The sequence below is a fragment of the Podarcis tiliguerta genome (assembly GCF_965153285.1).
Source record: "Podarcis tiliguerta genome assembly, chromosome: 11".
NCBI classification, from domain to species: domain Eukaryota; kingdom Metazoa; phylum Chordata; class Lepidosauria; order Squamata; family Lacertidae; genus Podarcis; species Podarcis tiliguerta.
The window spans coordinates 6,335,204-6,362,599 of record NC_139544.1 but is presented as its reverse complement, the minus strand read 5'-3'; the positions used below and the strand labels follow the sequence as shown (position 1 = coordinate 6,362,599).

Sequence of the window (27,396 nt, the reverse complement as noted above, 5' to 3'; positions counted from 1 at the left end):
GGGGAGCTTGGCCAGTCTTTTGTAATGACAGATACTTAGTTCCTGAGCCAGGTCACAGGCTCACCCTATTCATACACAGACATACCCTTAAGACAGGATTTGTGAACGAAAAGACAATGGGGAGGCTTTTCCATTTTCCTTGACCTTGCAGAGAAATATTTGAGGTCAATTTGGGAGGGACAAAATGGTTTCAGCACTTTTTCTGTGGGGTTTCAGACATGTGGTTTATATATGCAGTTATGAACATATATATATACATACATCACAGAAGGGGTGTAACTCAAGACCACCCCCCACAAACATCATACCTACATCACAGAAAAGGCTCTGTTCCAGTAACAAGAAGCCGAAAGCACCAGCCTGAAGATGACGAGTGAGACCTCGTCGAAACGTCGCCTAGACACCCCAACTTTTACACGGGAAGACACCCGAGGACACCAAAACCTGCATATATATATATATATATATATATATCCTTATTTTTTTTATTTCACCTTCATAACAGAATATAAGGCTTTCTGTTTGTTTCCAATGGTCTTCCATAGAGAAGCAGAGTTTCTGTTACTGGAACTTGGCTGTTGTTTTGATAGCGAAATGTTGCTCAAGTGTGTTATGGTGTGTGCCTTCGCAACTGCAGTTTCCCCTTGAAGTTTATTTGCTCCACCTTATTTGCCACCTTAAGGTTAGTGACAGTATGTCTTGGGAGGTTGAAATGTTCCCTTAATCCTTTTTTCAATATTGCCACAAGCCAAGACAATGACATTTGCCCTCTCACACACCTTAGGCGGCAGGCCTGTACTTGCTTATAGGCAACCTCCCAACCCAAAACAGTTACTCACTGGTAACAAAAAGGCACATAAGGGCACAGGTACCAGCGCCTGTGGCAGATATAGATGTCAATGCTACCCCCATTTCTACTCTGGAAACACTAATTATATCATCCACAACATAAGGGGATCATTCAGCTGCTCATTTTCCAGTGCAATATATGCAATATGTAATTTGGCATGGTTCACAGGGAAAATAGGCTAGCCTCTATGCAAAGGAATAAATGGGTGCAAATCCGGGATCTGACTATTTCAGCCTCATAGGGCACCCTATAACTCATTGTATAAAAAAAAACTTCAAAGGGAAACTGCAGCATGAAACTGCTGAATTAAAATTTGTTAGAAATTGTAATTTTCCCTCTTGTGGATTGAATCACCACAATGGATTTTTTTTCACACCACATGTTAGTTGTTTGTTTGTGTTAATTATTACAGCTGGTTCTCCGTGTATGTACAAATGGCCAGTGTTAATAATTGCTTTAAAAGTCACTGTGTGTACTTTTCTCCATTTTTTCCCCTTCTTGGTTTACGATCTTCCTCCCAGCCCTGTGTATATAAACCTGCAACTCATAATAGTATTTCATGCATCTGATGAACTGAACCCCCATCTGCAAAACCTAAAAATGTGTTAGCCTTTAAGATGCCACAAGACACTCTGTTGTTAATTCAAATAGTAAAGGATCCATGTCAAGTTTGACAAGTTTTAGTATGTTGTACACATTTATTGTTCTTAGCACTGAATTTTTAGAGGTAACAAAGAATATTGTAAATATTAAACATTTTTATACTCCATTGGTGACAATCCTATGTATGTTTCCCACTGTTTATGCTGATTGATAGAAGTACACAACATATGGTGCAATAAACGCACAAATAGAAGCTTAAGTGTGCTTCCCCCAACATCTGCTTTGTAATCAGCTGCGGAGCCACAGTTTGTGGGTCTTCTACACGCACAGGGTACCTCTGCATTTGTGCACTGGGCAGATGCCAACACTGAAGCATATAGAGAAACCTCTGCTTGTATGAAACTCCAAGAAAGTGCATATCAGAGCCTCACATGTGCCTACAGACTTTGTTTAGTGTTCAGGTAGGTATAGGGGTTCCTCTTGGTAGTTCCACCACCTTCAAGAGGTTCTGGAGATGGCAGCCTGGGAGTGGGCATTCTCTGTGGCAGCCCATCCCACAGAGGTGTGTCTGGCACCTTCATTATTTGGGTTTTTGTCATACAGTGGTGCCCTGCAAGACGAAATTAATTCGTTCTGCGAGTTTTTTCGTCTTGCGAAGCACCAATGTGTATTGACGGTTTCCCATAGGAATGCATTGGCGGTTAAAAAAAAAAAAGGCGCAAGGCGTTTCGTCTTGTGAATTAAGCCCATAGGGAAATCCGTCTTGCGAAGCAACTCGGAAAACGGAAAACTCTTTCGTCTTGCGAGTTTTTCGTCTTCCGAGGCATTCGTCTTGCGGGGCACCACTGTATGCTGAAAATGTACCTCATTAGCCTGCCTTTGACACTGGAGATATATTTTAGAACACACCCTATTTTCTTGACTGTAATTTGGTTTAACTTATTTTAATTTGTTTTTCTAAAATGTTTTTTTATTATTATTATTATTATTATTATTATTATTATTATTATTATTATTTATACCCTGCCCTTTCCGGCCAAAACCAGGCTCAGAGCGGCTAACATCAAATGTAGAACACATTAACATAAAATCAGGCAATCAATTAAAATACATCCTAAAATCAGATCAGGGTCAGAATAAAATCCAATCAGATGGCAACCCACAGATTAGGGCTGGAACATGCTATTGAACCTGGTAGTGAAGGGTGGGTAGGAAATATATTGTTGTTGTTGTTGTTGTTGTTGTTGTCATTGTCATCATCGTCGTTGTCGTTGTCGTCGTCATCATCATCCACCCCAATTCAGTGACTCTAGCTTAGCATATATCCACCATAAACCCTCTCACTGGGAACTCCTAAGCAAAATCCCAAGTATTCAGTTTATTTTGGAGCTCATAGTGGAATGTTTCCTGGGGATCTACAACCCTGGCTATAGAGGGGTAATGATTTAACAATCATATGAAACTCTTTTGGGTTCAAAGCCATGCGTTAATCATCATCTCAAAAGTTTCACAAGCTTGGGTTTTCACACTGGTTTGTGTGAGCGAGTGACTCCTCAGAGACACAGGAAGGTGGAGCAATGAATTCAGCATAAGAACCCTGGGAGTGGCTACAGTCAGGTAAACTTCTAGTAGTAAGATGAACACACAGCTTAACTTGATATTGTTGGTGGCTGCATAGGACCACAGCCACAGCTTGGAGAAGTGTCTTTTTTTAAAAGCAACAACAGCCTTGCTCTACCTGAAGAAACAAATGGCTATACGGGAAGAAAATGGGAGTTTTGCCAATAGCTACAGGAACCCTGCATTTGAGGTAAGAGGAAAAGGTTTTCATTCTGTGGAAGGCTAAAATGGCACAGTAAGGTTTTAGGGAGCTTATCTGATCAACAAGGACAAAGGATTTTGCAATCCCTGGTACACCTGCCAAATTGTATCCTACCTGTGCTCTTGACTAAAAGGCTGAATACAATTGGGGCATTGTGAACAGAAGCTTCGGTCACTGCTTTCTTTGTCACTTACTGTATCACTATAGCAGACAGAACAATTATTGGCATGTTTGTTTTTTTGTTTTAACTTTGGAGCCTTGTTAGTTTTGCTTACAGATTCTAAACATTCTCCTGCCTCCTGCTACCTTTCACTGGCTGAAATTGTGCTCAGCAAATTATCATGGTCATTTTGGCTCTATGTCTGCTTTGGTAGTGCGGTAAAGTGGTTAGAGTGCCAGACTAGGGTCCATGGAGTTCTGTGGGTGACCACAAACAAGGCAGTCATCACCCCTCAGCCTAACCTATCCCTCATGGGGTGGTGATGAAGATGAGGTGTGGAGAGGGAGGAAAGTGTTTACATTATCCTATGAAGGTAGAGATAGGGTACACCCATTTCTCCCCCAGGTAGAGATGCTCCCCAGTCAAGGGAAAGAGCCATAGCCTGGACCGTAGAGTTCAGTAACAATGCAACTGCTTTGCACCCCGTAAGTCCAGGTTCAATTCCTGGCATCTCTGAGTGGAACAGCAAAGGCCTTGTCTGAAACTGTAAACAGCTGCAGCCCATCAGTGTAAACCAGGGGTGACTGGCAGATAGGAAGACATAAGCAGGAAGGATGTGGTTTTCCTTCCCCTTTTATCCAGCTATACTAGAATCTGCATGGTCAGAGAATGAGGCAGGTTGAGCTCTAGGAGGAAAGAGAAGCCAGGAACAATTGCCTATCTGCTGTGCTGATTTAGAAAACAGGCTTTATGATTAAGCACTATGCAAATTTTGTTAAATAAATAAACCAAATGGGTACAACTCTTCATAACAGTGAGAAGAAATACAAACGTTTGTAAAGTATTTTGGGATTTAACATTCCAAGATGCAAGGATCGGAACCTGCTTTTTAAATAAACCCATCATTTCTTACCCCCCCCCCCCATTTCCTCAAAAGTATGCTATCTTTGATGTAGCAGCAATATGCCATTTAAAAAAACCCCAATGTAAAATGGATTGTTTTCTAATAGTTTGTAGTACATATCATGACATAGTCCTCTCTAGGTTTACTGGGTCAGGAGCATCCCATACCTTGATATTTCAGAGCCCCAACCTGAGACCCATAGCTGTCAACTTTTCCCTTTTCTTGCGAGGAATCCTATTTGGAGTAAGGGAATTTCCCTTTAAATATGGGAAACATTGACAGCTATGCTGAGAACTAGGGGAGTGCTGCACATGGGGCAAGCCCAGTGAGGTAATTAAGCATGACACATTAATCACAGTCTCTGAGAGCATATCATTCAACGGAAGAACCGGAAATCTAACAAATGAGAAAGTTTGTCGCTGGTTGATAGAAACCTTAGCTCAAAGGGCTGTTCCCGGGTCCAGTTGAAGTAAGGGGAGTATTCCTTCTCGTGTGCTTAGGGAACCTGGGTAGTGAACACCGAATTTAGACTACAGTGGTACTTCAGGTTACATACGCTTCAGGTTACAGACTCCGCTATCCCAGAAATAGTGCTTCAGGTTAAGAAGTTTGCTTCAGGATGAGAACAGAAATCGGGCTCCGGTGGCATGGCAGCAGTAGGAGGCCCCATTAGCTAAAGTGGTGCTTCTGGTTAAGAACAGTTTCAGGTTAAGAATGGACCTCCTGAACGAATTAAGTACTTAACCCGAGGTACCACTGTACTTGTTTCTGGCCAACAGGGTTTAAGTGCCCTCAGGCCAGGCAGCTCACGTGAAGGCTATTGCAGGAAGAGAGGAGCCTAGTATGAGGATTTTAGATGGGGACAATGTCGGGATACTGCCAGGGAGACAAAGTCCATCATGACTCCATGTCGTCTCCGGACGTCCATTGATCTCCCGTAGACACGCAGTATCAGCAATTAGCGACACGAGCTCCAGAAATAGCTTGCCACATTCCAGAGCCGATGCACGCTCTATCAGCAGATAATGCACAGCGAAAGATGCACGCAGGAGAGCATATTTACAAGTTTATTCAGCGTTGGTCAGAACAAAGAAAAACATGACTGCCTGCTTCAGTGTTCTGGCACAGAGAGAGAAACGAAAGCAAAGACACAACAGAAACATCCTGTGAACAGGAAATACGCAGGCTGTGACACAAACATCCTGCTCCCATTTAAGGTGGAGCGGAAATATCCTAATCACTGTTGTGAACAGTTAATGATGCAATTCTCATTCAGTACTATATGCATTCAGTTACCTTTTGACATCACCACCCACAGCTTATGCCATTAGACAAGACATTATTGTTTGTTCAGAAGCACCACCACTCCAAGAAAATACATGTAAGAATTTATACATAACATTAACATCAACCTTCTAGATCACCTGACTGGCATATAAAGCAATCTGGCAGAAGTGTGAAGTCAGGACAAAACAACTTCCCCAGCCTCAGCTTTGAACAGAAACACACATACACACTTTATTTTACAAGCTCTGTGTGTTTAAGACACAGGATGTAATGGGAGTTGTAGTCCACCAGTGTAAGAATTGCAAAGATCTTCTTTTTCACACAAAGAACAGAAATTTCCAAACTTCTGCTTGGCACAGAGATAAAAAACAAATATTTTCCAAGCTCTGTGTTCAAGACTCCTGGGGAGCTGTCAGAAGACAGTAAAAAAATAAAGTAGAAAAATAATGCAGAGCAAATTTTGTCAAGTATATAAAATCATGGTAAATAACCACTCCCCCCCCCCACCAAAAAACAATTACACATCACTAAACAAAATATAAAGGGACGCGGGTGGCGCTGTGGGTAAAACCTCAGTGCCTAGGACTTGCTGATCGCAAGGTCGGCGGTTCGAATCCCCGCAGTGGGGTGAGCTCCCGTCGTTCGGTCCCAGCTCCTGCCTACCTAGCAGTTTGAAAGCACGTCAAAGTGCAAGTAGATAAATAGGTACCGCTTTATAGCGGGAAGGTAAACGGCGTTTCCGTGTGCGGCACTGGTGCTGGCTCACCAGAGCAGCTTTGTCACGCTGGCCACGTGACCCAGAAGTGTCTTCGGACGGCGCCGACTCCCGGCCTCTTGAGCGAGATGAGCGCGCAACCCTAGAGTCTGTCACGACTGGCCCCTACGGGCAGGGGTACCTTTACCTTTTTAAACAAAATATCACTAGATGCAGTGATAATAATACAGTGGTACCTCGGGTCACATATGCTTCAGGTTACATACACTTCAGGTTACACACTCCGCTAACCCAGAAATAGTGCTTCAGGTTAAGAACTTTGCTTCAGGATGAGAACAGAAATCGTGCTCCGGCAGCGCGGCAGCAGCAGGAAACCCCATTAGCTAAAGTGGTGCTTCAGGTTAAGAACAGTTTCAGGTTAAGTACGGACCTCCGGCACGAATTAAGTACTTAACCCAAAGTACCACTGTACTGATCTGAAGGACTAACTGGAACAGACATACTTTAGAATTACTTTTTAAAAAACTGAAGCAGACATGAGAGGCTCTGACTTTGACTGAAGTGGTAGCACTGCTCAAGTCTTCCCGAAAAATGTTATTCCAGTCTTACTCATACTTCTACCCCAGAGCTATTAGCTCCACTCAGCACTGGCAGGTGTCCATTTTAGCTCGTAGGGTAGAAGACATGAAGACCAACAGAGCCAGTGAGGCAGAGGCAACTATAATAAAATAAAATAAAATAAATTATTTATATTCTGCCCTCCCCAGCTGAAGCCGGGCTCAGAGCGGCTAACAACAGTAAAAAGTACCGTAACACAGTTTACATAAAATCACGATCAATTAATTGAAATACATTCTAAAATCAATTCGTTCTAAAATCAATTCAGAATCAAATTAATGGCAACCATTGGGCTAGAGTTCTATGAGGATTACCAAAGGATTTTCCAAAACTAATCATGGTTTTGTCCAGTGCTTTTTTTCTGGGGGTACGCAGGGGTACGCATACCCCTAAACATTTTGCGAATCTAAGTTTGGCCTCCTTGAGGGGCAGTGTTTCAATATGAGTAGGAAAATGAGAGTACCCCTAAGCCTAAACATTCTTTTTTTTGGGGGGGGGGGAGCACTGGTTCAACACAGGCAACAATGAGAAGAGGCCTGACACCCAGGGTCACCCTGGCAGCCAGTTGTGAGTAAGAAGGCATGGAGGTAAGGGGCTGGCTGGAGGCAAGCTGTTGGTGATGGGGCACTGCCACATTTGCCCTAATGAACCAGCATCTACTGAACCCATCCCTGGAAAGGAGATTAATCAGGAACCTATTGCACCTGCATATTTTCTATTGCAGGTTGTGAGATGGATAGTGGCTCCTTATGTTAAATAATGGGACGTGGGTGGCGCTGTGGGTTAAACCACAGAGCCTAGGACTTGCCGATCAGTAGGTCGGCGGTTCGAATCCCCATGACGGGGTGAGCTCCCGTTGCTCGGTCCCTGCTCCTGCCCACCTAGCAGTTCGAAAGCACATCAAAGTGCAAGTAGATAAATAGGTACTGCTCTGGCAGGAAGGTAAACAGCATTTCCGTGCACTGCTCTGGTTTGCCAGAAGCGGCTTTGTCATGCTGGCCACATGACCCGGAAGCTGTACGCCGGCTCCCACGGCCAGTAAAGCGAGATGAGCGCCGCAACCCAGAGTCGATCACGACTGGACCTAATGGTCAGGGGTCCCTTTACCTTTACCCCATCTCCCAGTGCCAGTGATCAAAACTGGGGTGCCTTGTGGCTACTTTAACTTTTAAAAAAATATGGAGTTAGCCAATCACAGACTTCCTGTATCCTGCTGTGTTTAGACCCAAGCTTCACACCTTAGGGATGCACTAAGCGTTTAATCATTAAGCTTAAACAAAGAGCATCATTCATTCATTCATTCATTGTAGAGAGTAAATAAGTGAATAATCAGCTTATATCAACTGCTTACTGTACATACAGCTATCTACTTCCTAATGGTCAAAAGGTCATAATAGGAATGCTTTCTAGGCTACTAATGGGAGTGGCCTTTCAGTGACAGTCTTCGTTCCCTCCCTGCCTCCCTCTGTGTTTGGAAAGGTCTTTTCTAAGACCATCAGCAATTAACAAGTGGTTAATTGCTTTAGCTCCAAGCCAGGAAAAGCTTCACACACTCATTTCTGCACAGCAAACAGTTCTTAAACGCAGATACACATGGCAGGCTATTTATGTTAATTCTAGCCAGTTGGCTATCATGAGTAATTTGAGGCAGCATAGGTTGGCTTCCCTACCACATACAGAGAGAGAGAGAGAGAGAGAGAGAGAGAGAGAGAGAGAGAGTTGCTGAAAGTTGACAGGACAGTGGTACCTCGGGTTACATACGCTTCAGGTTACAGACTCCACTAACCCAGAAATAGTACCTTGGGTCAAGAACTTTGCTTCAGGATGAGAACAGAAATTATGCTCCGGCGGTGCTGCGGCAATAGGAGGCCCCATTAGCTAAAGTGGTGCTTCAGGTTGAGAACAGTTTCAGGTTCAGAACGGACCTCCGGAACGAATTAAGTACTTAACCTGAGGTACCACTGTAGTGGGACGCGGGTGGCGCTGTGGGTAAAAGCCTCAGCGCCTAGGGCTTGCCGATCGAAAGGTCGGCGGTTCGAATCCCCGCGGCGGGGTGCGCTCCCATTGCTCGGTCCCAGCGCCTGCCAACTTAGCAGTTCGAAAGCACCTCCGGGTGCAAGTAGATAAATAGGGACCGCTTACTGGCGGGAAGGTAAACGGCGTTTCCGTGTGCTGCGCTGGCTCGCCAGAGCAGCGATGTCACGCTGGCCACGTGACCCGGAAGTGTCTCCGGACAGCGCTGGCCCCTGGCCTCTTGAGTGAGATGGGCGCACAACCCTAGAGTCTGTCAAGACTGGCCCGTACGGGCAGGGGTACCTTTACCTTTACTTACCACTGTAGTAGGAAAGGCTCTTGCATCTGAATTCTCCCCCTCTGCTCTGAAACAGTGAGAAGACCTACAGTCCTGGGGCAGAATAGGGAATGAGGAAGTTACAGCCACAGAAGATGGGAACAGCCATAATGCCTCAATGAGAATGGAGAATTTGGGCCGGGGGGTGGTTATCCACAGCAATTCTAGGTGTGAAATTCAATGCAGCTCTATGTAAGGGATGTACGCACAGAACACTCACGCAACAAGGTCCACTTTCCTCCCTTCTCCTCCCTTGTATCACATGCACACACCCTAAACCTGTTTCGGGAACCCTTCCAAGCACCCAGTACAGGTTTAGGGGGTGAGGTGCATTGGGGGGGGGGTGAGTCTCCTTGCATGAGCAGACCTTGTTCCATGCATGTAACAACTTAGTTGAATCCCACCCTGTGCGCCCAAGAAGACGAAAGCAGTCCTTTAAGTAAGCTACTTTGGAGATTTAATGGAAAGCTGGCATTCCCCTAAACCTGGTTATACCTTTCCTCTTGCGTATGTATCATACTGTTCTGGTTACTTAAGGATCAGCTCTCAGAGAATGTTCTCACCGCTAATATATATGATAAGTAATTTTTCCCAGGGTGTACCCACCTGTTCTGCATGTCCCCTAGCTCATCTCTCACAGAGCAGGTTTTGCATGCTTTTGAAGCATTACAGACACTGTTCATTCTATTATTCCTATGTCATTTCCAACACTCTGAAGGCATACAGACATGAAATATGGAGACTTTCCAGCATGACTTTCCCTTAGGGCATAGCAGATATTTGAACATTCCAGTAAGAGGTTTTCCATTCATTTCAAATGGGGCTTGTGAGGGATAATTTCTCGGTGGATTTTGCTCTTGTGATATAATAGTATTCATTGTTCTTTTTCTTTCTAAATAAATCTTTGCCGTGAGCTGCCTTGACTCACAAAAGTGACACAGAAAGACTGGAGTGGAATATTTAAGTAAAGAAATAACTATTTTTCAAATAGGGACTTGCCTAAGACCATGCAGGAAGCTCACACCAGAAGTGAAATTTCAAGTGGGGATTGTAGTGTTTTTTTTTACACTTCATACTTAGTCACTGCACTCTACTATGCGGAACTGTGGCTTCTTTCACAAACGTGCCTTTCCCGTCAGGAACTGGGCAATGCAAATCTCTTGAGGAAATACACGTTTCTCTGGTTTGAACTCTGGTGCCAAAACAGGACCGCCCATATAACAAATCCTGAACTAAAGTCAACCTCCTGAATAGTAAAGCCTTAAAATCCAGAGCACAGCATACAATTAAGCAAAAGAGTGGTTTCTGACTACATCAAAGATAAGAGTTGGGGGTTTTTTCACAGACAGAGAACTGGGCAATTTTCCTTGGGGTCAAATGCCAGTGATGGGTAGGAGCAGAGGCAAACATGGGCAGAACAATGAACCTGTATTTTACCTTTGAACAGCAGACTAGTTCCTATACACACTCATTCAACCCTCTATATCCTCTATCCAGACATACAGGCAGCATGATCAGCATTATCAGAGTGCACAGTTAAAATTTGGCAGGTGGGGGGGGCAGTCAATAAGGGAGCAAAGCAGGAGCAGTGCCAACACACCCACCTGCTGGCCAGGTCCAATTCCCCATCCCTGATCCAGAGTCAGAAACTTAGGCTGGGTTTAAAGGTAAAGGGACCCCCGACCATTAGGTCCAGTCATGGCCGACTCTGGGGTTGTGGCGCTCATCTCGCTTTACTGGCTGAGGGAGCCAGCGTACAGCTTCCGGGTCATGTGGCTAGCATGACTAAGCCGCTTCTGGAGAACCAGAGCAGCGCATGGAAACACCATTTACCTTCCCGCTGGAGCGGTGCCTATTTATCTACTTGCACTTTGACGTGCTTTCGAACTGCTAGGTTGGCAGGAGCAGGGACCGAGCAATGGGAGCTCACCCCACCGCAGGGATTCGAACCCCCGACCTTCTTATCGACAAGCCCTAGGCTCTGTGGTTTAACCCACAGCACCACCCGCGTCACAGTTTAGACTGGGTTTACACTGTACCTATAAAACATATTAAATGCACACACAAACAGCGGCGGAAGAAGCCGCTCGGGCGCTTGGGGCAAGTCACCCATAGGGGTGGGGTGCACTGTGGGACCTCTGGAGTCTTCCTGCCTCCTCCCACTCAGCCGCCCTACAGCTGTAGGGGGGAGGCAGGGGGTGGACCATTTGGGCAGCGCGGAGCCTTGGCGCACCCAAGCCACCGTGTCTCTCCCAGGAGAGACGCATGGCTCGGGCGAGCCGCAGGCCCCACCATGAGTGCCACCCTGCATTCTGTCACCCCCCCCTCAGTAGTGACACCCAGGGCAGCCCGCATCCACTGCACCCCCCTTCCTCCACCTCTGCACACAAACACACACAGATAAGGGTTGCTGGGAATTGTGACTCGGAGGGATAAACCACAGTGCTTAGAATTCTTTGAGGGAAAGAACATGCTTCAAACGTGCTTTCTTTTCAAATAAGTTGTATTAGTTTTCCGATATTCTCTCAATAATACCCAAATTATAGCAATATCAATTGTTATAATGTGCTTATGTTATAATGTCCAGATCAAATGTGCTTTAAATGTATAGCGCCTACACAGCCCGTGAATCACTCTGCCCATTTGGGCGGTATCTTCAATGCTCTTGTTTTGTATTGCTTTTACACATTTGTTGTACATTTAAGGCAGAGATGGTGAAGCCGTGACCCTCAAGATGTTGCTATACTCCCAACACCTATCCTCAGCCCCAGCCAGCATGGCCAATGGTTAGGGATGACAGCAACCTCTGGAGTATCAGGTTTCACCCCTCATTTAAACAATACAGCCTAAGAGGCTCCTCACACAAATGCAAGTGTGCAAGAGAAGGCTCTCTAGAGACTTTCTAACAAGTAGGTCAGAGGTGGAGATGCTTGCCCAAAGAACAGAATTCATTGAACCTGAATGTGCATCTCTAAAGGGCTCAGAATTGCTCTCCTGTATCCTACAGCTGAGGCAGGATGATGGCAAAATTCCTTGGGCTGAACTCTGAACCAGGAACCTCTTCAGTAAAAGCCAAGCTGTGTACACATTACTGTTTACCCTGGCTCCACTGTGCCCCCACTGCTATTGTTTGAAGCTGAGCAAGCAGCGCATTAGTCACAATCCATACCTATCCAGTAGTTTCTTGACAAATGCTGCTGTTTGGCATTTCCTCGCTCAAACAAGCTTCCATCTGCTTTGAAAATGTAAGCTGCAGTTTGTAAATTGGAAGTCTACTCAATAGTGATCCAGAGTAGATTCCAATGTATGGTTAGGAGAGTGAAAACTTAAACACGTTGCAGGGTCCCCCAAAATAGACCAGAGGCAATTTTATTCCATCCAGCAAAGCTTTACTGCTACTGAAGGCAAAAGAGCATAATGGTCACAAATCCAATACAATCGGGATTGGCACTGTCCATAAGAAATCCAGTTGCAGCAGACTTAACTTAAACTTACAAGTTACTTATAATAAGCATATAACATACTATGTACAAAACACCACACCAGAACAAAAGAGAGACAGAAAGAGAAAGTGTGAAAGCCAGGCTCCTTCTGGCCTCTTATTATAGTACCAAAGGTGTCATGGACTTTGAAGACTCGAATTCAGAACGCAAGGGAGAAATGTGCTAAGAGGAAGGCACGCTTGGCAAATCCACACCGTGGTCAACTCCCGCCCGGGAACCAATGTCCCCACTGTGGAAGGACGTGTGGGTGCAGAATTGGCCTCCACAGTCACTTACGGACTCATTGTTAAAACCGTGTTTATGGAAGACAATCTTACTCGGCTACGAGTGATCGCCAAAGAAGAAGAAGAAAGAAGACAGAAAGACAAAACAGAACCAGTGTAAAACAGCTGTACCCAGCTTCCCAGAAGGAATAACCCAAACATCAGGAAGCTTCTGCTTGCTTCTTTCACACAGAGAAGCTTCCAGAACCCTCTTGAATTAAGTAGAATAGGGGGAAGAAACTCTACACATCAGATCAATACTTTCTGCACTAAGAAATGCAAACTGACACAGTTAAGCTGAGGTGTGTACATTTGTGACATCTGTGGTAATGCACATCAGGTGAAGACATCCTTGTCCCCTCTGATGTGTACAACAAAATAATAATAATAATAATAATAATAATAATAATAATAATAATAATAATAAATTTATTATTTATACCCCGCCTATCTGGCTGGGTTTCCCCAGCCACTGTGGGCGGCTTCCACAGAGACCAAAAATACACTAAAATGTCACACATTAAAAACTTCTCTGAACAGGGCTGCCTTAAGATGTCTTCTGAATGTCAGGTAGTTGTTTATCACTTTGACATCTGATGGGAGGGCGTTCCACAGGGCGGGCATCACTACCGAGAAGGCCCTCTGCCTGGTTCCCTGTAGCTTTTCTTCTCACAATGAGGGAACCGCCAGAAGGTCCTCAGCACTGGACCTCAGCATCCGGGCAGAACGATGGGGGTGGAGACGCTCCTTCAGGTATACTGGGCCGAGGCCCTTTAAGGCTTTAAAGGTCAACACCAACACTTTGAATTGTGCTCAGAAACGTGCTGAGAGTCAACATAAAAATGTTACTTGAAACGCAGCACAGGGAAAGTACTACACCTTGCTGCATTTTAAGCCACCGGTGTGTACATAGGCCAAGTTCCCAAAAAAACCTCTCAGATATTCATATCCGTGAACCTTAGGTGATCCCTTCCCTTTTTGTTTCTATATCATTTTTGCATACCTGCCTACATGACTAGTGGCATGCAATTAAGCAGTTTCTTTAACCTGGGCAGGATCTGTTTTCATTAAGAACTTTACATTTTCATTTCCTGAAGGCCATGTCAGAGCAGATGATTCAGAAGCCACTCCTGCCCTCGGGATAGAAAGAAAAAGTATTTGCATATGGCATAGCAGTGAAGTCAGACCTATAATCATGCTGCCATTATGACAATGGCAGATTGGGTCCAAGGAAGCAGTGCTTCTTTTCATGACCTTGATCCAGAACAGAGAACTGACTCATTTCAGTCACAAAGAGAGATTCTAAAGAAGCACCAAGGAATCCAAGCATTGCCTGGTTATGTCTAGGAGTCATCTGTGCTGAGAAGTGTGATCAAACACAAAGGAGGGCAGGGCTTCTATACCTTGACCAGTTGTGTCGTGTTGGACATTTCGGCAGGCACAACTCATCGTGCAGATGCGATAAACAGCAGCATCTGTTGAAATTGCTCTATATGATGAAATGGAAGAAGAACATCACCTTCCTTTGTTCTTTTCTGGTCACCCGATTGCAGCTTTCACGAACTTGGTGCCCTCCAGACTACAACTCCCATTAGCCAGGGAAGAAGGCGTCCTGTGTTGTAAATAAAAATATGCCCTTTTCCCTTATGGGGTATCCAAGAGCCCATATAGAGTCCTTACATAGGTTCCCTATTGGTAGGAGAAAATAACAGAGGCCAACCAGAGAATATTGAGAAGCAAAGCAGCTAGTAAGCTTGATCTTTATTGATCTGTTGCAACAGGGTACTCCCCTCACACGCAGGAGAGGAAGAGGACCCCCAGAATTGCTGTGCAAGGGCTTATAAAGACTTTTGAAATTCCCATTCTCTAGATCAGGACCACCCCCAGAAACATTATGCATACATCACAGAAGGGGTGTAACCTAAGACCACCCCTCAGATACATCCCACCTACATCAGAAATTTAAATGTTGTTTTTCTCCTTGTCACAGTTTATCTCCTGTCTGGCAAGTTACTTGATTGGATTGCCTGGGGTGCCTGGCAATTCTTTTGTAGTGCTAAAATACTTATTTCCTGGGCCAGGTCACAGGTTCACACCTTATTCAAACAGACATATCTTGTGAGGAAAGAGACAATGGGGAGGCTTTTCCAGTTTAACCTTGCAGAGGAAGAATTTGGTCAGTTTAGGAATCAAAATGGTTCCAGGTTGGTCTTCCTGTGTTGATCTATGTATGTGCAGTTATGAACATTGCCATATATGTAATACCATAAAATTCCTATCACACCTGGTTCCACAAAAACTCTAGGCAAAATTGCTAGTGTGATCTTTACGGTGAATTGGAGACCACAGGTTTTGAAAAAACATTGTAAACAAGGAGAAATCATAACCAAAGGGCAACATATAACAAAACCACATGATTGTTTAGACTACACAAGCCCACAATCTAAGACTAAATTTTAAACAGCTGTGGACACTATGTAGTTCAGGGTTTTAGTATCTAAGTTTACAAGTATAGCTTTACCCACTTGTGAAGAACTATGAGAAACGGGGGGAAATTGCATCAGTCAAAATTTATGTCAGTAAAATATTATATGCATATGAGTTCCAGCCTATTTGGAATCTGGTACAGCTGCCAACTTTCCAAGCAACCATGGGAGTTGTGCCTTTAACAGCAGTTATGTAGACATTCATAGACATTAACACAGGGATGGGAACTTGTGGCCTTCCAGATGTTGTTGGACTACAATTCTTATCATCCCTGACTATTAGCCATGCTGACTGGGACTCTTAAGAGTCCAACAACACAGGTTCCTTATCTCTCCCAAAGTTTAGTTCAGTATTTTTTGTGGACAGTCTAGACGCCTGTTGTGGGAAAACTAATAAATCTTTGAGATGGGTCATGGGGAAACTGAATTAGACTGGACCAGAATACTATGAAGTCAGTACTAAATACTAGGAATCCTTAATTCTGCAGCTCCCGCTTCATCCATTAGGTGCCTCCCATGGTTCCTATAATGCTATTTGAAACCTCCAGGTATAGGGCAGTATATAAATTGAAACAACAATTCACACCAATGTTGAAACAACAATGCTCACCAAAATTCACAATCACCCTTTTTAGAAGGTCAAGCTGTGTAGATGAGTAGCAGAGGGTCGACAATGTGCACTGTCTATTCTATGCCCTACAAGAGCTCACTTGAACGTTGTAATAACAGACAATACAACTGCAGGCTCTCATGTAGACAAGTATAGTATTTCACTGAGGATGAATGTCTGAAAGTGTCTATTGTCTCTTTAACTCTGCTATCTTCTTACTAAGGCATTGCAGTGGGGATGTCCTCACTGCTGTTGTCCAATGTGCTGATAAAGGTTTGTTACTAACTTCCAACTGGAACAAATCCTCTGTTTTCAATTGTTGTGCCTTTTAGGAGGAAATCGAAAGTGACGATACAAACAAAAAGAATGATACCGCAATGAGACACAGGAACATGGAAAAAGGCAACCCCCTCCATCCTAACCAGGTAAGAACTACTTATTTCACCCACTTGCTACAAGCACTTCTGAATCTGAATACAGTGGTACCCCGCAAGACGAATGCCTCGCAAGACGGAAAACACGCTAGACGAAAGGGTTTTCCGTTTTTCGATGCGCTTCGCAGGACGAATTTCCCTATGGGCTTGCTTCGCAAGACGAAAATGTCTTGCGAGTCTTGAGATTTTTTTCCGCTCCCCACCCCCTTTTTCTAAGCCGCTAAACCGCTAATAGCCTTTTAGTAGCTAATCCGCTAATCCCTTAAGCCTTTAATAGCCGCTAATAGCCACTAATAGCTGCTAAACCGCTAATAGCGCTAATCCGCTAATAGGGTTGCTTCACAAGACGAAGAAACCGCTAGACGAAGAGACTCGCAGAACGAATTAATTTTGTCTTGCGAGGCACCACTGTACCAACCAAACTAAGGGCCAAGGTACACTTCATATTATAGCAGACTTCCTCAAAGTGGTCTCTTCCAGATGTTGTTGGACTCCAACGTTCATCAGCCCTAGCCAGCATGGCCAACAGTCAGGGTTTAGTCCAGCAGTGGCAGACTTTGGGCTTTCAGATTTCAGTGGTGCCCTGTGCAACACCAAAATTTGATGTTCCCCCTCCTCTCACACCTCATTCTCAGTTATTGTTGCAGTGTCCCCTGCGACAGCCTCATGGCTTGGCCCCCAGTGCAGGTGAACCAGTTCCACACACACCCCAAATCTGCCTCCGAGTTCAGCAACATCTGGAAGACACCAGGCTGGGGAAAGCTGTGTTTAAAAATCTGGATTTTAAAAAAATGGGTGGGGCCAGGAGTTTACCCATTTCCACCTGCCCCACAGTCCTGACAACACTCACACACAACTTCCATCTTGCAATTGCTGTTGGGGGGGGGGATTTTCATTTGGACCATGGTACAAGGGGAACCTCTTCCTGTGATCGTGATTCTGATCCCCTGCTGCTTTCTCTTCCTTTTTAAAATAACACTTAAAGGTGATGGTGTTTTAAATATAACAGCCCTAAACCCACAATCCTATGCAGTGTTAGGCTAGCTTAAGGTCATATATGTCAGCAGAGGTAGATGCCTGGGACTGGGCTGCAGGAAAGAATGGAAGAGAATTTCATTTGTTTGCGTGTTCAGACCCAGAAACCTCCCCCCTAAATAAATTCACACATGACTCAAAATTTTGGTTTGGTTTTGGGCAGAATTTAGGCCACAACCTTATTGTTTACATCAAGTGACTGGTTGAATAGAATCATAGAATCATGGAGTTGGAAGAGACCACAAGGACCATCGAGTCCAACCCCCTGCCAAGCAGGAAACACCATCAGAGCACTCCTGACATAGGCTCTGGTTCGACTAGCTCCCTGCCATGCAGGTAGCGCTGACCCAGGGTTCCAGCATAGGTCAGCCAAGCGTGAACACCTGGATAAGCGGAAAGTCGGGAACAGGCTAACTCTGCCACCCAAATGTCCCCCTGGACTCAGGCACGGGCATAACCCCCTCTCAGGGGTTGACCAAACCATTGAGTCCCTGGATTCCTTTAACGGAACGCCCTTCACATAGTGATGGCGAGAGCGTTCTCCCATCCCTATCACCTGAACCAGAGCCTATCCGCAACCTTACAAGTTGTGACGATTTGCTACGCGGCAGGCAAAACCCAAATGGCAACAGCCAATCAGCCAAGTGGGGGAAATTCCTGCCGTGCCCCTGTCCCAAGGACAGACGACACACGACGGCATAGCAAGGTCAAGTGCAACAAGCTCTAAAAGTAGGGAGAGGTGGGCAGGTGTTGCGAATGCACAAGCCGAAAGAGGAAGCTCTGGGTCACATGCATGGGTATATATAGGTCCCTTGAACCATTTGGACTGCGTCCCATTGGCCAGATTGTACCCAGCTTCGAGGGACCTACCAGTCAGGTGTTGTGGCTTACCAAATGTTCCCACCCACAACACAGGGTGTCGGTTGTCCAGGTCTCACCACAGTACGTGCCCTCTTTAAGGGAGGACCCGATTTTCCATCTGTAAGCAGATAAATCTGATTTTCACCTCTTGGATATGGATTGGATGGTAATTATCCTCCAGATTGTGCACTCAATTTTGCAAGAAACAGTAGCTGAGGATGACATGTTCAGGATTCTTCTCTGCTTCTTCCCACCTCCCCCAACCCATCCAGCTTGATGCAGACATCAGTATTGAAGGTGACCAGGAAGTGGACAAACAGGACTCAGGAGAAAACAAGGACTCTGGGTGCAAAGGGTAAAAAAATCATTCCGAATTTCCCGCTACCACTTTCCTCTTCAAGTGAAATGTCACCACATAGATGTGCCAAATCAACATTCAACACCATAATTCCAAAGGTGTCACTGATGTGCAGAAGCCTATTCCAGAGATCATCACTTGACCTTGAACTTAAGCCAAAACTGTTATTGTTTCTTTCCTCTAAGTAACGCAGAGGGATGTATACAGGGCTGCCCCATTTTATTCTAACAAAATCTTGGGAGGAAGAGACTTGGAGAGATAACGACTTTCCCAAAGCCAGAACTTCCAGCATTTAAGGCCCCATATTTTATACAGAATGTCAGAGATCAGGGGGTGGGGAAACTCAGGACCAAATGCAGCCCTCCAGGACTTACTTTCTAGTCCTTGGGACTCGCTCCAATCTCCAGACCACAAAACCTCACTGCGGGCTGGAGTATGTCCTTGAACTGTAATAAGGCTTCCTGCCTGTCTGGATAAAAGGCTGAGAATCAGTATGCCAATACGTTTTTGAGTGACTCTACTCTGAAGACAGCACCTTACAAATCTGAGAAATGGGTCCGGAGCTTTGGGTCCAGTCTGCTTCCTTTTGGGCTGCTTCAGGGAAGTCCCGCTTCAGCTTGGAGAAGTAGCCTGCTTCAGTTCGGTATTCCTATTCCTCTGTTTGTCTTCGATTTTGTTTGCTTTCATCCACCCTCTTTTGTCGTTCTAGGTGTTTTGAAAAGAAATACGATTCAGCCTTACACTTTTTCAGGAAACATAAAACCAGAATTCGATATGTTATTTATGGAACACTAATAGCAGGTATTTACTGGACATCACAGAAAATGACAATCTCTTAGTTTTATAGAGAGTTTGGATGTGTGTGTGTCTCTTTGAAGTCCGAAATTAATTACACAAAATGGAATAACATAATAATAATAATAATAATAATAATAATAATAATAATAATAATAATTTATTTGTACCCCGCCCATCTGTCTGGGTTTCCCCAGCCACTCTGGGCGGCTTCCAACAAAGATGAAAAATACACTAAAATGTCACATATTAAAAACTTCCCTGAACAGGGCTGCCTTCAGATGTCTTCTGAATGTCAGGTAGTTGTTTATCGTTTTGACATCTGATGGGAGGGCGTTCCACAGGGCGGGCGCCACTACCGAGAAGGCCCTCTGCCTGGTTCCCTGTAACTTGGCCTCTCGCAGTGAGGGAACCGCCAGAAGGCCCTCGGCGCTGGACCTCAGTGTCCGGGCAGAACGATGGGGGTGGAGACGCTCCTTCAGATATACTGGACCGAGGCCTTATTAGACAGCAAATGAAACTTATTTGGCGATTGCATACCATGTGGAATAGTAGTGCTACTTATTATTAGGATCTACAGAGGGAAAGATATGATGTACACTTACACCATCATCATCATCATCATTATTACATTTATACCCTACCATTCTTCCAAGGGACGCGGGTGGCGCTGTGGGTAAAACCTCAGCGCCTAGGACTTGCCGATCGCATGGTCGGTGGTTCGAATCCCCGTGGCGGGGTGCGCTCCCGTTGTTCGGTCCCAGCGCCTGCCAACCTAGTAGTTCGAAAGCACTCTCGGGTGCAAGTAGATAAATAGGGACCGCTTACTAGCGGGAAGGTAAACGGCGTTCCGTGTGCTGCGCTGGCTCGCCAGAGCAGCGATGTCACGCTGGCCACGTGACCCGGAAGTGTCTCCAGACAGCGCTGGCTCCCGGCCTCTAGAGTGAGATGAGCGCACAACCCTAGAGTCTGTCAAGACTGGCCCGTACGGGCAGGGGTACCTTTACCTTTTTTATTCTTCCAAGGAGATCAAGGTGGCATACATGGTCCCCCACCCCCCCTCAACAACCCTGTGAGGTAGGCTGGGCTAAGGGACTGCAGCTGGCCCAAGGTCACCCAGTGAGTTTCATCACTGAATGAGGATTGGAACCCTGGTCTCCCAGATCCTAGTCCAGAGAGAGACCTAGTCCAGAGTCCCATGAGTTCCAGCCAGCGTGGTCAAAGATCAGGAATGAAGAGAGTTGGACTTCAACAACATCTGGAGAGCCACAGGTTCCCCATCTCTGTCCTAGTCCAACACTCTAACCACTGCACCAAATTGGCTTGATGTGATATACCGTATTTTTCGCCCTATAGGAAGCACTTTTCCCCCTCCAAAAATGAAGGGGAAATCTGGGTGCGTCCTATGGGGCAAATGCAGGCTTTCGCTGAAGCTTGGAGAGCGAGAGGGGTCAGTGCGCACCGACCCCTCTCGTTCTCCAGGCTTTGGGAACACATCCACAGCCTAGGCAACCCTGCGGGAGTTCCCGCAGGGCCGTCTAGGTTGCGGATAGCAGCCTGCTGCCCAGCGCGAGGGGTGCCCTGAAGCAGAGCGTCCCTCACGCTGGGCAGACATCCGCAGCATGGGGAGCCCTGCAGGAGTTCCCCGCAGGGCTCCCCACGCTGCGGATAGCAGCCTGCCGCCCGGCGCACAGGGCACCCTGAAGCAGAGCACCCCACGCGCTGGGCAGACATCGGCCAGCCCCACGAGCTCGGGGGACAGCAGGGAGGTGCAGCGCCGCCATCCCGCTGTTCCTCGACCTGGTTCGGTTTCCCCAACCTGGTTTTGAGGGGGAATTAAAGGGGGGGAAATTTCCTTTATTCCGCCCCCCCAAAAAAACAACAACTAGGTGCGTCCTATAGGACAGAGTGTCCTATGGGACGAAAAATACGGTACATCTTTTCAGTATAGCTCAGTTGGTAGAGCATGAGAATCTTAATCTCAGGATCATGGGTTTGAGCCCCACATTGGGCAAAATATTCCGGCATTGCAGGGGGTTGAACTTCTTGATGATCCTTGTGGTCCCTTCCAACTGTACAAATACTTTGATTCTTTGAAATCTCTTTGTAAGATTTCAAGAGACTGCCACCCACTTCTAAACCTACTACAGTGTGACCGTACACATATCTATTCAGAAGTCCTGTTGATGGGATTTGCTCCCAAGTGTGTACAGGATTTCAACCTAAATTATCTAAATTGCCCCAAAAGCTCACTGGAAAAACTTGTTGGCTCCCTGAACCTCCCACATTTTGAGAATCATTGTTAGGGCACCTGCTTTGCGTGCAGAACATTCCAGGTTCTCTAGTAGGGCTGGGAATGTCTGCTGTCTAAGACGCTGAGACCCATTGCCAGTCTGAGTAGACAATATTGAGCTACAATGACCAATGGGTCTGACTCAGCAGAGGTCAACCCCCAAATGTTCATGCGTTCAGAAGCACAGTTGGTTTGTAATGATTTTAGCTCAACATGAAGCCATACTGGCATTGATATCATGATAGGTAAATGAACTTACCAAAAATGAAGGGGAAATGTGTGTGCGTCCTATGGAGCGAATGCAGGTTTTCGCTGAAGCCTGGAGAGTGAGAGGGGTCAGTGCGCACTGACCCCTCTCGCTCTCCAGGCTTCAGGAAGCTATCCGCAAGCCTTTGGAGCCCGGGGGAGTTCCCGCTGGGCTCCGAAGGCTTGCGGATAGCAGCTTGCAGCCCGAAGCTCTTCTAGCTTCGGGGTGGCTGAGCAAAGCCTCCGCAGGGTAGCGGGGTGCTGCGCAGCCCTCCGTCTCGCTGTTCTAGCTTCAGGATGGCTGCGCAAAGCCTCCGCAGGGCAGCGGGGTGCCTTCACCCCGCTGCCCTGCGGAGGCTACAAAGGATGTCCCTGAAGCCTCAAGCCTTTGGAGTGTAGCTACACTCCAAAAGCTTCAGGGATCTTTGAGGCTGGCAGTGGAGGGAAGCAGCGCTTCCCCCCACCGCCAGCCCCATAAGCTTGGGGGGCAGCGGCAAGGCTGCACTCAGCCTTTGCACTGTTCCCCGACCTGCTCTTGAATGCACCTTGTTTTAGAGGGGCAGAACAGGAAAAAAAAAAAATTCTTATTCTCCCCCTCCTATGGTCCGGTGCATCCAATAGAGCGAAAAATACGGTATGTTTCAGCAATACTGTTTTGTAAACCCCTTTTTGTAATAATTCTCCTGGAGCAAATACATGTTCACACTGTAAGTTGTAAAATGAAGTTATCAAAGCTGGCTGTTCATTCTTACCTTTTGCACTTCGATCAGTAAGGTGGCTCCTCCCACCTTAATCTTTAATGAAAACACAACGAAGAGAGGATTGCAGAAACGCCATGCATTAATCTCACATTACCCCACATGTAGGCACTTGCCTCACAGTGCAAAACAAAGCACACTTTACTTATTTTTATTTTTTTACCATGGGAGCTAATATTTAAGGATTCAGTTTCCATGTCTCTAGCTATTTGCATAACACAGGCTCGGGGGCAAATAGTGAGAAATATATGTGAAAAGGCCTCTCTAAATAATTGGTTCCTTTTCATAAGCACTTCTGCTGTTGTCTGAGGGACTTGGGCACTTGTGTGCAAAGGAGAAACACAGACCTTATTTTACTGGTGATCGCAGAGACTTCCTCATTTAAATATACCATGGGAGGAAATGAGCCAATAATGTATCCATTTTACCAAATCATGAAAGTCCCTCAATGGGAGCCAATTGTGTCTTAAATGATCACATTATATTACAGAATAAAGACTGGCTTTGCTAAGTCATGGCTTTTCTTTCATTAGAGCCTCTGGTTCTTCCAAAGCTCTTCCATAAACCTCAGAATAGCTTCCATTCAAATGACTGAACCTACCCTGGACCTACCTGGGACATGGGTGGCACTGTGGGTTAAACTACAGAGCCTAGGACTTGCTGATCAGAAGGTTGACGGTTCAAATCCCCGTGACGGGGTGAGCTCCCGTTGCTCGGTCCCTGCTCCTGCCAACCTAGCAGTTCGAAAGCACATCAAAGTGCAAGTAGATAAATAGGTACCACTCTGGCGGGAAGGTAAACGGCGTTTCCGTGCGCTGCTCTGGTTCGCCAGAAGCGGCTTAGTCATGCTGGCCACATGACCCGGAAGCTGTACGCCGGCTCCCTCGGCCAATAAAGCGAGATGAGTGCCGCAACCCCAGAGTCGGCCACAACTGGACCTAATGGTCAGGCATCCCTTTACCTTTACCTTTACCCTGGACCAGAATACAGATTGTGGTCTAACGGGTAGCTGGGCCTGCCCTAGACTGGCCAGGTCTCCTTGAAATACTTCCTGATAGTCTGATAGTCTACATTTCTTGCATTATCCTCTCCCTTTCACAAGAACAGAGACTGAAGCACTATGAGTGGAATTCAACTAAGTTTTATTCAGAGTAAATGTGGTGTTGTTTTTACTTACTGTATTTTTCGCTCTATAACACACACCTGACCATAACATGCACATAGTTTTTAGAGGAGGAAAACAAGGGAAAAAAATATTCTAAACGAAACAGTGGATGTATGATTTTTGTGGTTCATGCTGTGGTCACAGACATGTGATTTGACGGTGAGTTTGGGGTAGCCCAATGCAAAAATCCTGAGGATTCATGTGGATCCATGCTTTGTAACCACGTTTTTGCACCACTGCGGCCCCAGGCAACAGTGGGTGCGTGATTTTTTTGGTGCAAGCTGTAGCCATGCACATGCTATGTGATCCGATGGTGAATCTGGGGTGATCCAGTGCAAAAATCCTGAGGATCCATGTGGATCCGTGCTTTGTAACCACGTTTTAAGTGGCTTTCTTTAAGGAGCCAACCGGACAGGAGCCGCTTACACTCGTGTAAGAGGCTCCTCTCCTCTCCCGCTTTGCTCCTTTAAAGCAATCAGGCTCTCTGTCTCTCTCTCCTCCTCACTCAGCGGCTCTTCTCCCGCTTTGCTGTTTCAAAGCGAGCCACGGAGGAGGGAAGGAAGGGGAACCATGGATCCTCTGCTCACGACTGCAGCAGATCCCCCCGCCATCCGTAGGCATTCGCTCCATAACACGCACAGACATTTCCCCTTACTTTCTAGGAGGAAAAAAGTGAGTGTTATGGTGCAAAAAATACGGTAAATTATAGTAATTATTTCCAAATGTGCATCTAAATTAGCATGTGAGAATCTTTTGTCCTTTTTAAAATGTACCTTTTGTGTGATATGAAGGTATGTGGTGATGGGAAAATGTTGCACTTGGGGTGGAGCTCTCAACTCTTCTCTGATCAGCAACAGAGAATTTCAAATAGATACACACATATCAACAAGTGTAATGTGAGCAAGTCTTCTTCTAATTTTCTTTGTCAATGAAGCATGGAAATTTGGCTTAGTTAAACATTAGATGTGATAGTGTGAGGGGTCCTTTCTGCTTTGATGGGTAAGGATGCTTCCACCATCCTCCCTCCTCAATAATAATAATAATAATAATAATAATAATAATTTATTTAAACCCTGCCCCTCTGGATGGGTTTCCCCAGCCACCTGGGGCAGCTTCCAACAGATTATTAAAAACACAACAAAACATCAAACATAAAAAGCTTCCCTGAACAGGGCTGCCTTCAGATGTCTTCTAAAAGTCAGATACAGTAGCATCTCGGCTTACACGTAAACTTCAGGTTGCAAAAGTGGCAAACCCGGAAGTGTTTCACCTCGTGCACATGCACAGAAGCGCTCTACCATGCTACGCACATGCGCAGAAGTGGTCTGCCCCCACACACGCACATGCGCAGAAGCGGCCCCTCAGGTTGCGGAAACCTAGTGATCCAACTGGAGCTCCAGAAAGGATCCCTTCTGCAACCGGAGGTACCACTGTAGTTGTTTATTTCCTTGACATCTGATGGGAGGGCGTTCCACAGGGAGGGTGCCACTACCGAGAAGGCCCTCTGCCTGGTTCCCTGCAACCTCGCTTCTCGCAGTGAGGGAACCACCAGAAGGCCCTTGGAGCTGGACCTCACTCTTCCCCGGCATTCCAGCATAGGAAGCTGCCTTAAACCAAGCCAGATGAATTGGGTCCATCTAGCAGCCAGATTCTAGATCAATGCTGCCTACAGTGATTGGCAGGTTCCTCCAGGATTCTTTCCCCAGCCTCAACTAGAGATGTTAGGGATTGAACCTAGACCCTTTTGTGTGCAAAGCAGTTGCTCTTCCGCTGAATGCTTCCCCAAGCATTTGCTTATCTCAAATGGAAAGGAAAATTGTGTCAATAAGTGCACTGGCTTATGCAAGTAGCACTGTTTGAAGTGCTGTTTTCCAAACAAAGGCTTGGATAATTATAGCAAAGATGTTTGAGGATTTTATTGGGAGATGAAACAAGGGAGGACAGCTATTGTATGCAATGGGCATGCCTCATATATGGCATATCTGATTTATGACTATGCTTGTTTCCATGACAGCTTATCTGGCCATGGTAATTGCGGCCTGTATCTTGAATTTTCGCAGAGCTTTGGCCCTCTTTGTACTCACCATCCTGGGCATTTTCTTCATCTGCTGGGACTTTTTGATGGCCAGATATGAGGACAGAATCGCAGAATCGCTTTCCCCCTGTGGAAAGTTTCTGGATACTCAGTGGTTTTGGCTGAAATGGTAAATATGGTGGTTTCCTTTCTTTGCAGATGAGTTAGTTGCTCTAGCTCATAACCATCACATAATGTATTCATTGAAATCACACTTTGAAACCATGATTTATTAATTTTTAAAGAGGCAGGGAATATAAATGCAGCTTTATGAACACTGAGGATGGACCTTTAGGTGTTAGTTCTTAGTAAATGTTAGTGCCTTCTTAACCCTGCAGAAGTCAAATTCGGTATATATAGCCATAAGACAGGTAGGCAAGAGCTGGCAACATTTGAAGCCACCTCTGCAGTTGTCTTTTTTCACAGCAGTTTGATGTGCGGCACTTAGCAGATTTCAATGTTTAGCTCATTGGTATTGAAAGGTTATCAAAGTCCCCCTATGAAGGAACCTCTCCTATTCACTCCCACAAGGAGTAGTGATGGCCACCAACTTGAATAGCTTTGAAAGACACATTCATGGACCGTATAGTTAAAGCTATGGTTTTCCCAGTAGTGATGTATGGAAGTGAGAGCTGGACCATCAAGAAGGCTGATCGCCGAAGAATTGATGCTTTTGAATTATGGAGCTGGAGGAGACTCTTGAGAGTCCCATGGACCTCAAGAAGATCAAAACTATCCATTCTGAAGGAAATCAGCCCTGAGTGCTCACTGGAAGGACAGATCCTGAAGCTGAGGCTCCAATACTTTGGCCACCTCATGAGAAGAGAAAACTCCCTGGAAAAGACCCTGATGTTGGGAAAGATGGAGGGCACAAGGAGAAGGGGATGACGGAGGACAAGATGGTTGGATAGTGTTCTCGAAGCTACAAACATGAGTCTGACCAAACTGCGGGAGGCAGTGGAAGACAGGAGTGCCTGGCATGCTCTGGTCCATGGGGTCACGAAGAGTCGGACACGACTAAACAACTAAACAACAACAAGAAGAAGACTACCAATGGCTATTAGCAAGGATGATGCTGCCGCCCTCCACTGTCGAAGGCAGTATGCCTCTGAATGACAGCTGCTGGGAATCACAAGTTGGCTGTTGTGCTGAGGTGCTGCTTTGGGGCATCCCATAGACACCTGGTTGGCCACTGTGAGAACAGGA

At 45.8% G+C, this 27,396-nt stretch overlaps 1 protein-coding gene across 2 annotated transcripts in view; it reads left to right on the top strand.

Annotated features, from left to right (window-relative positions):
• The first annotated feature begins 3,099 nt into the window (after window positions 1-3,099).
• SLC28A3 (solute carrier family 28 member 3) overlaps window positions 3,100-27,396 on the top strand; it is a 53,071-nt gene continuing 28,774 nt past the window's right edge. For both annotated transcript variants that reach the window (XM_083403443.1, XM_083403442.1), the window contains exons 1-5: window positions 3,100-3,263; window positions 16,504-16,596; window positions 18,774-18,856; window positions 19,569-19,660; window positions 26,131-26,320. In XM_083403443.1, the coding sequence (XP_083259569.1) occupies window positions 3,204-3,263; window positions 16,504-16,596; window positions 18,774-18,856; window positions 19,569-19,660; window positions 26,131-26,320 (518 nt within the window). In that variant the 5' untranslated portion in view covers window positions 3,100-3,203. The remainder of the gene's footprint in view (window positions 3,264-16,503; window positions 16,597-18,773; window positions 18,857-19,568; window positions 19,661-26,130; window positions 26,321-27,396) is intronic.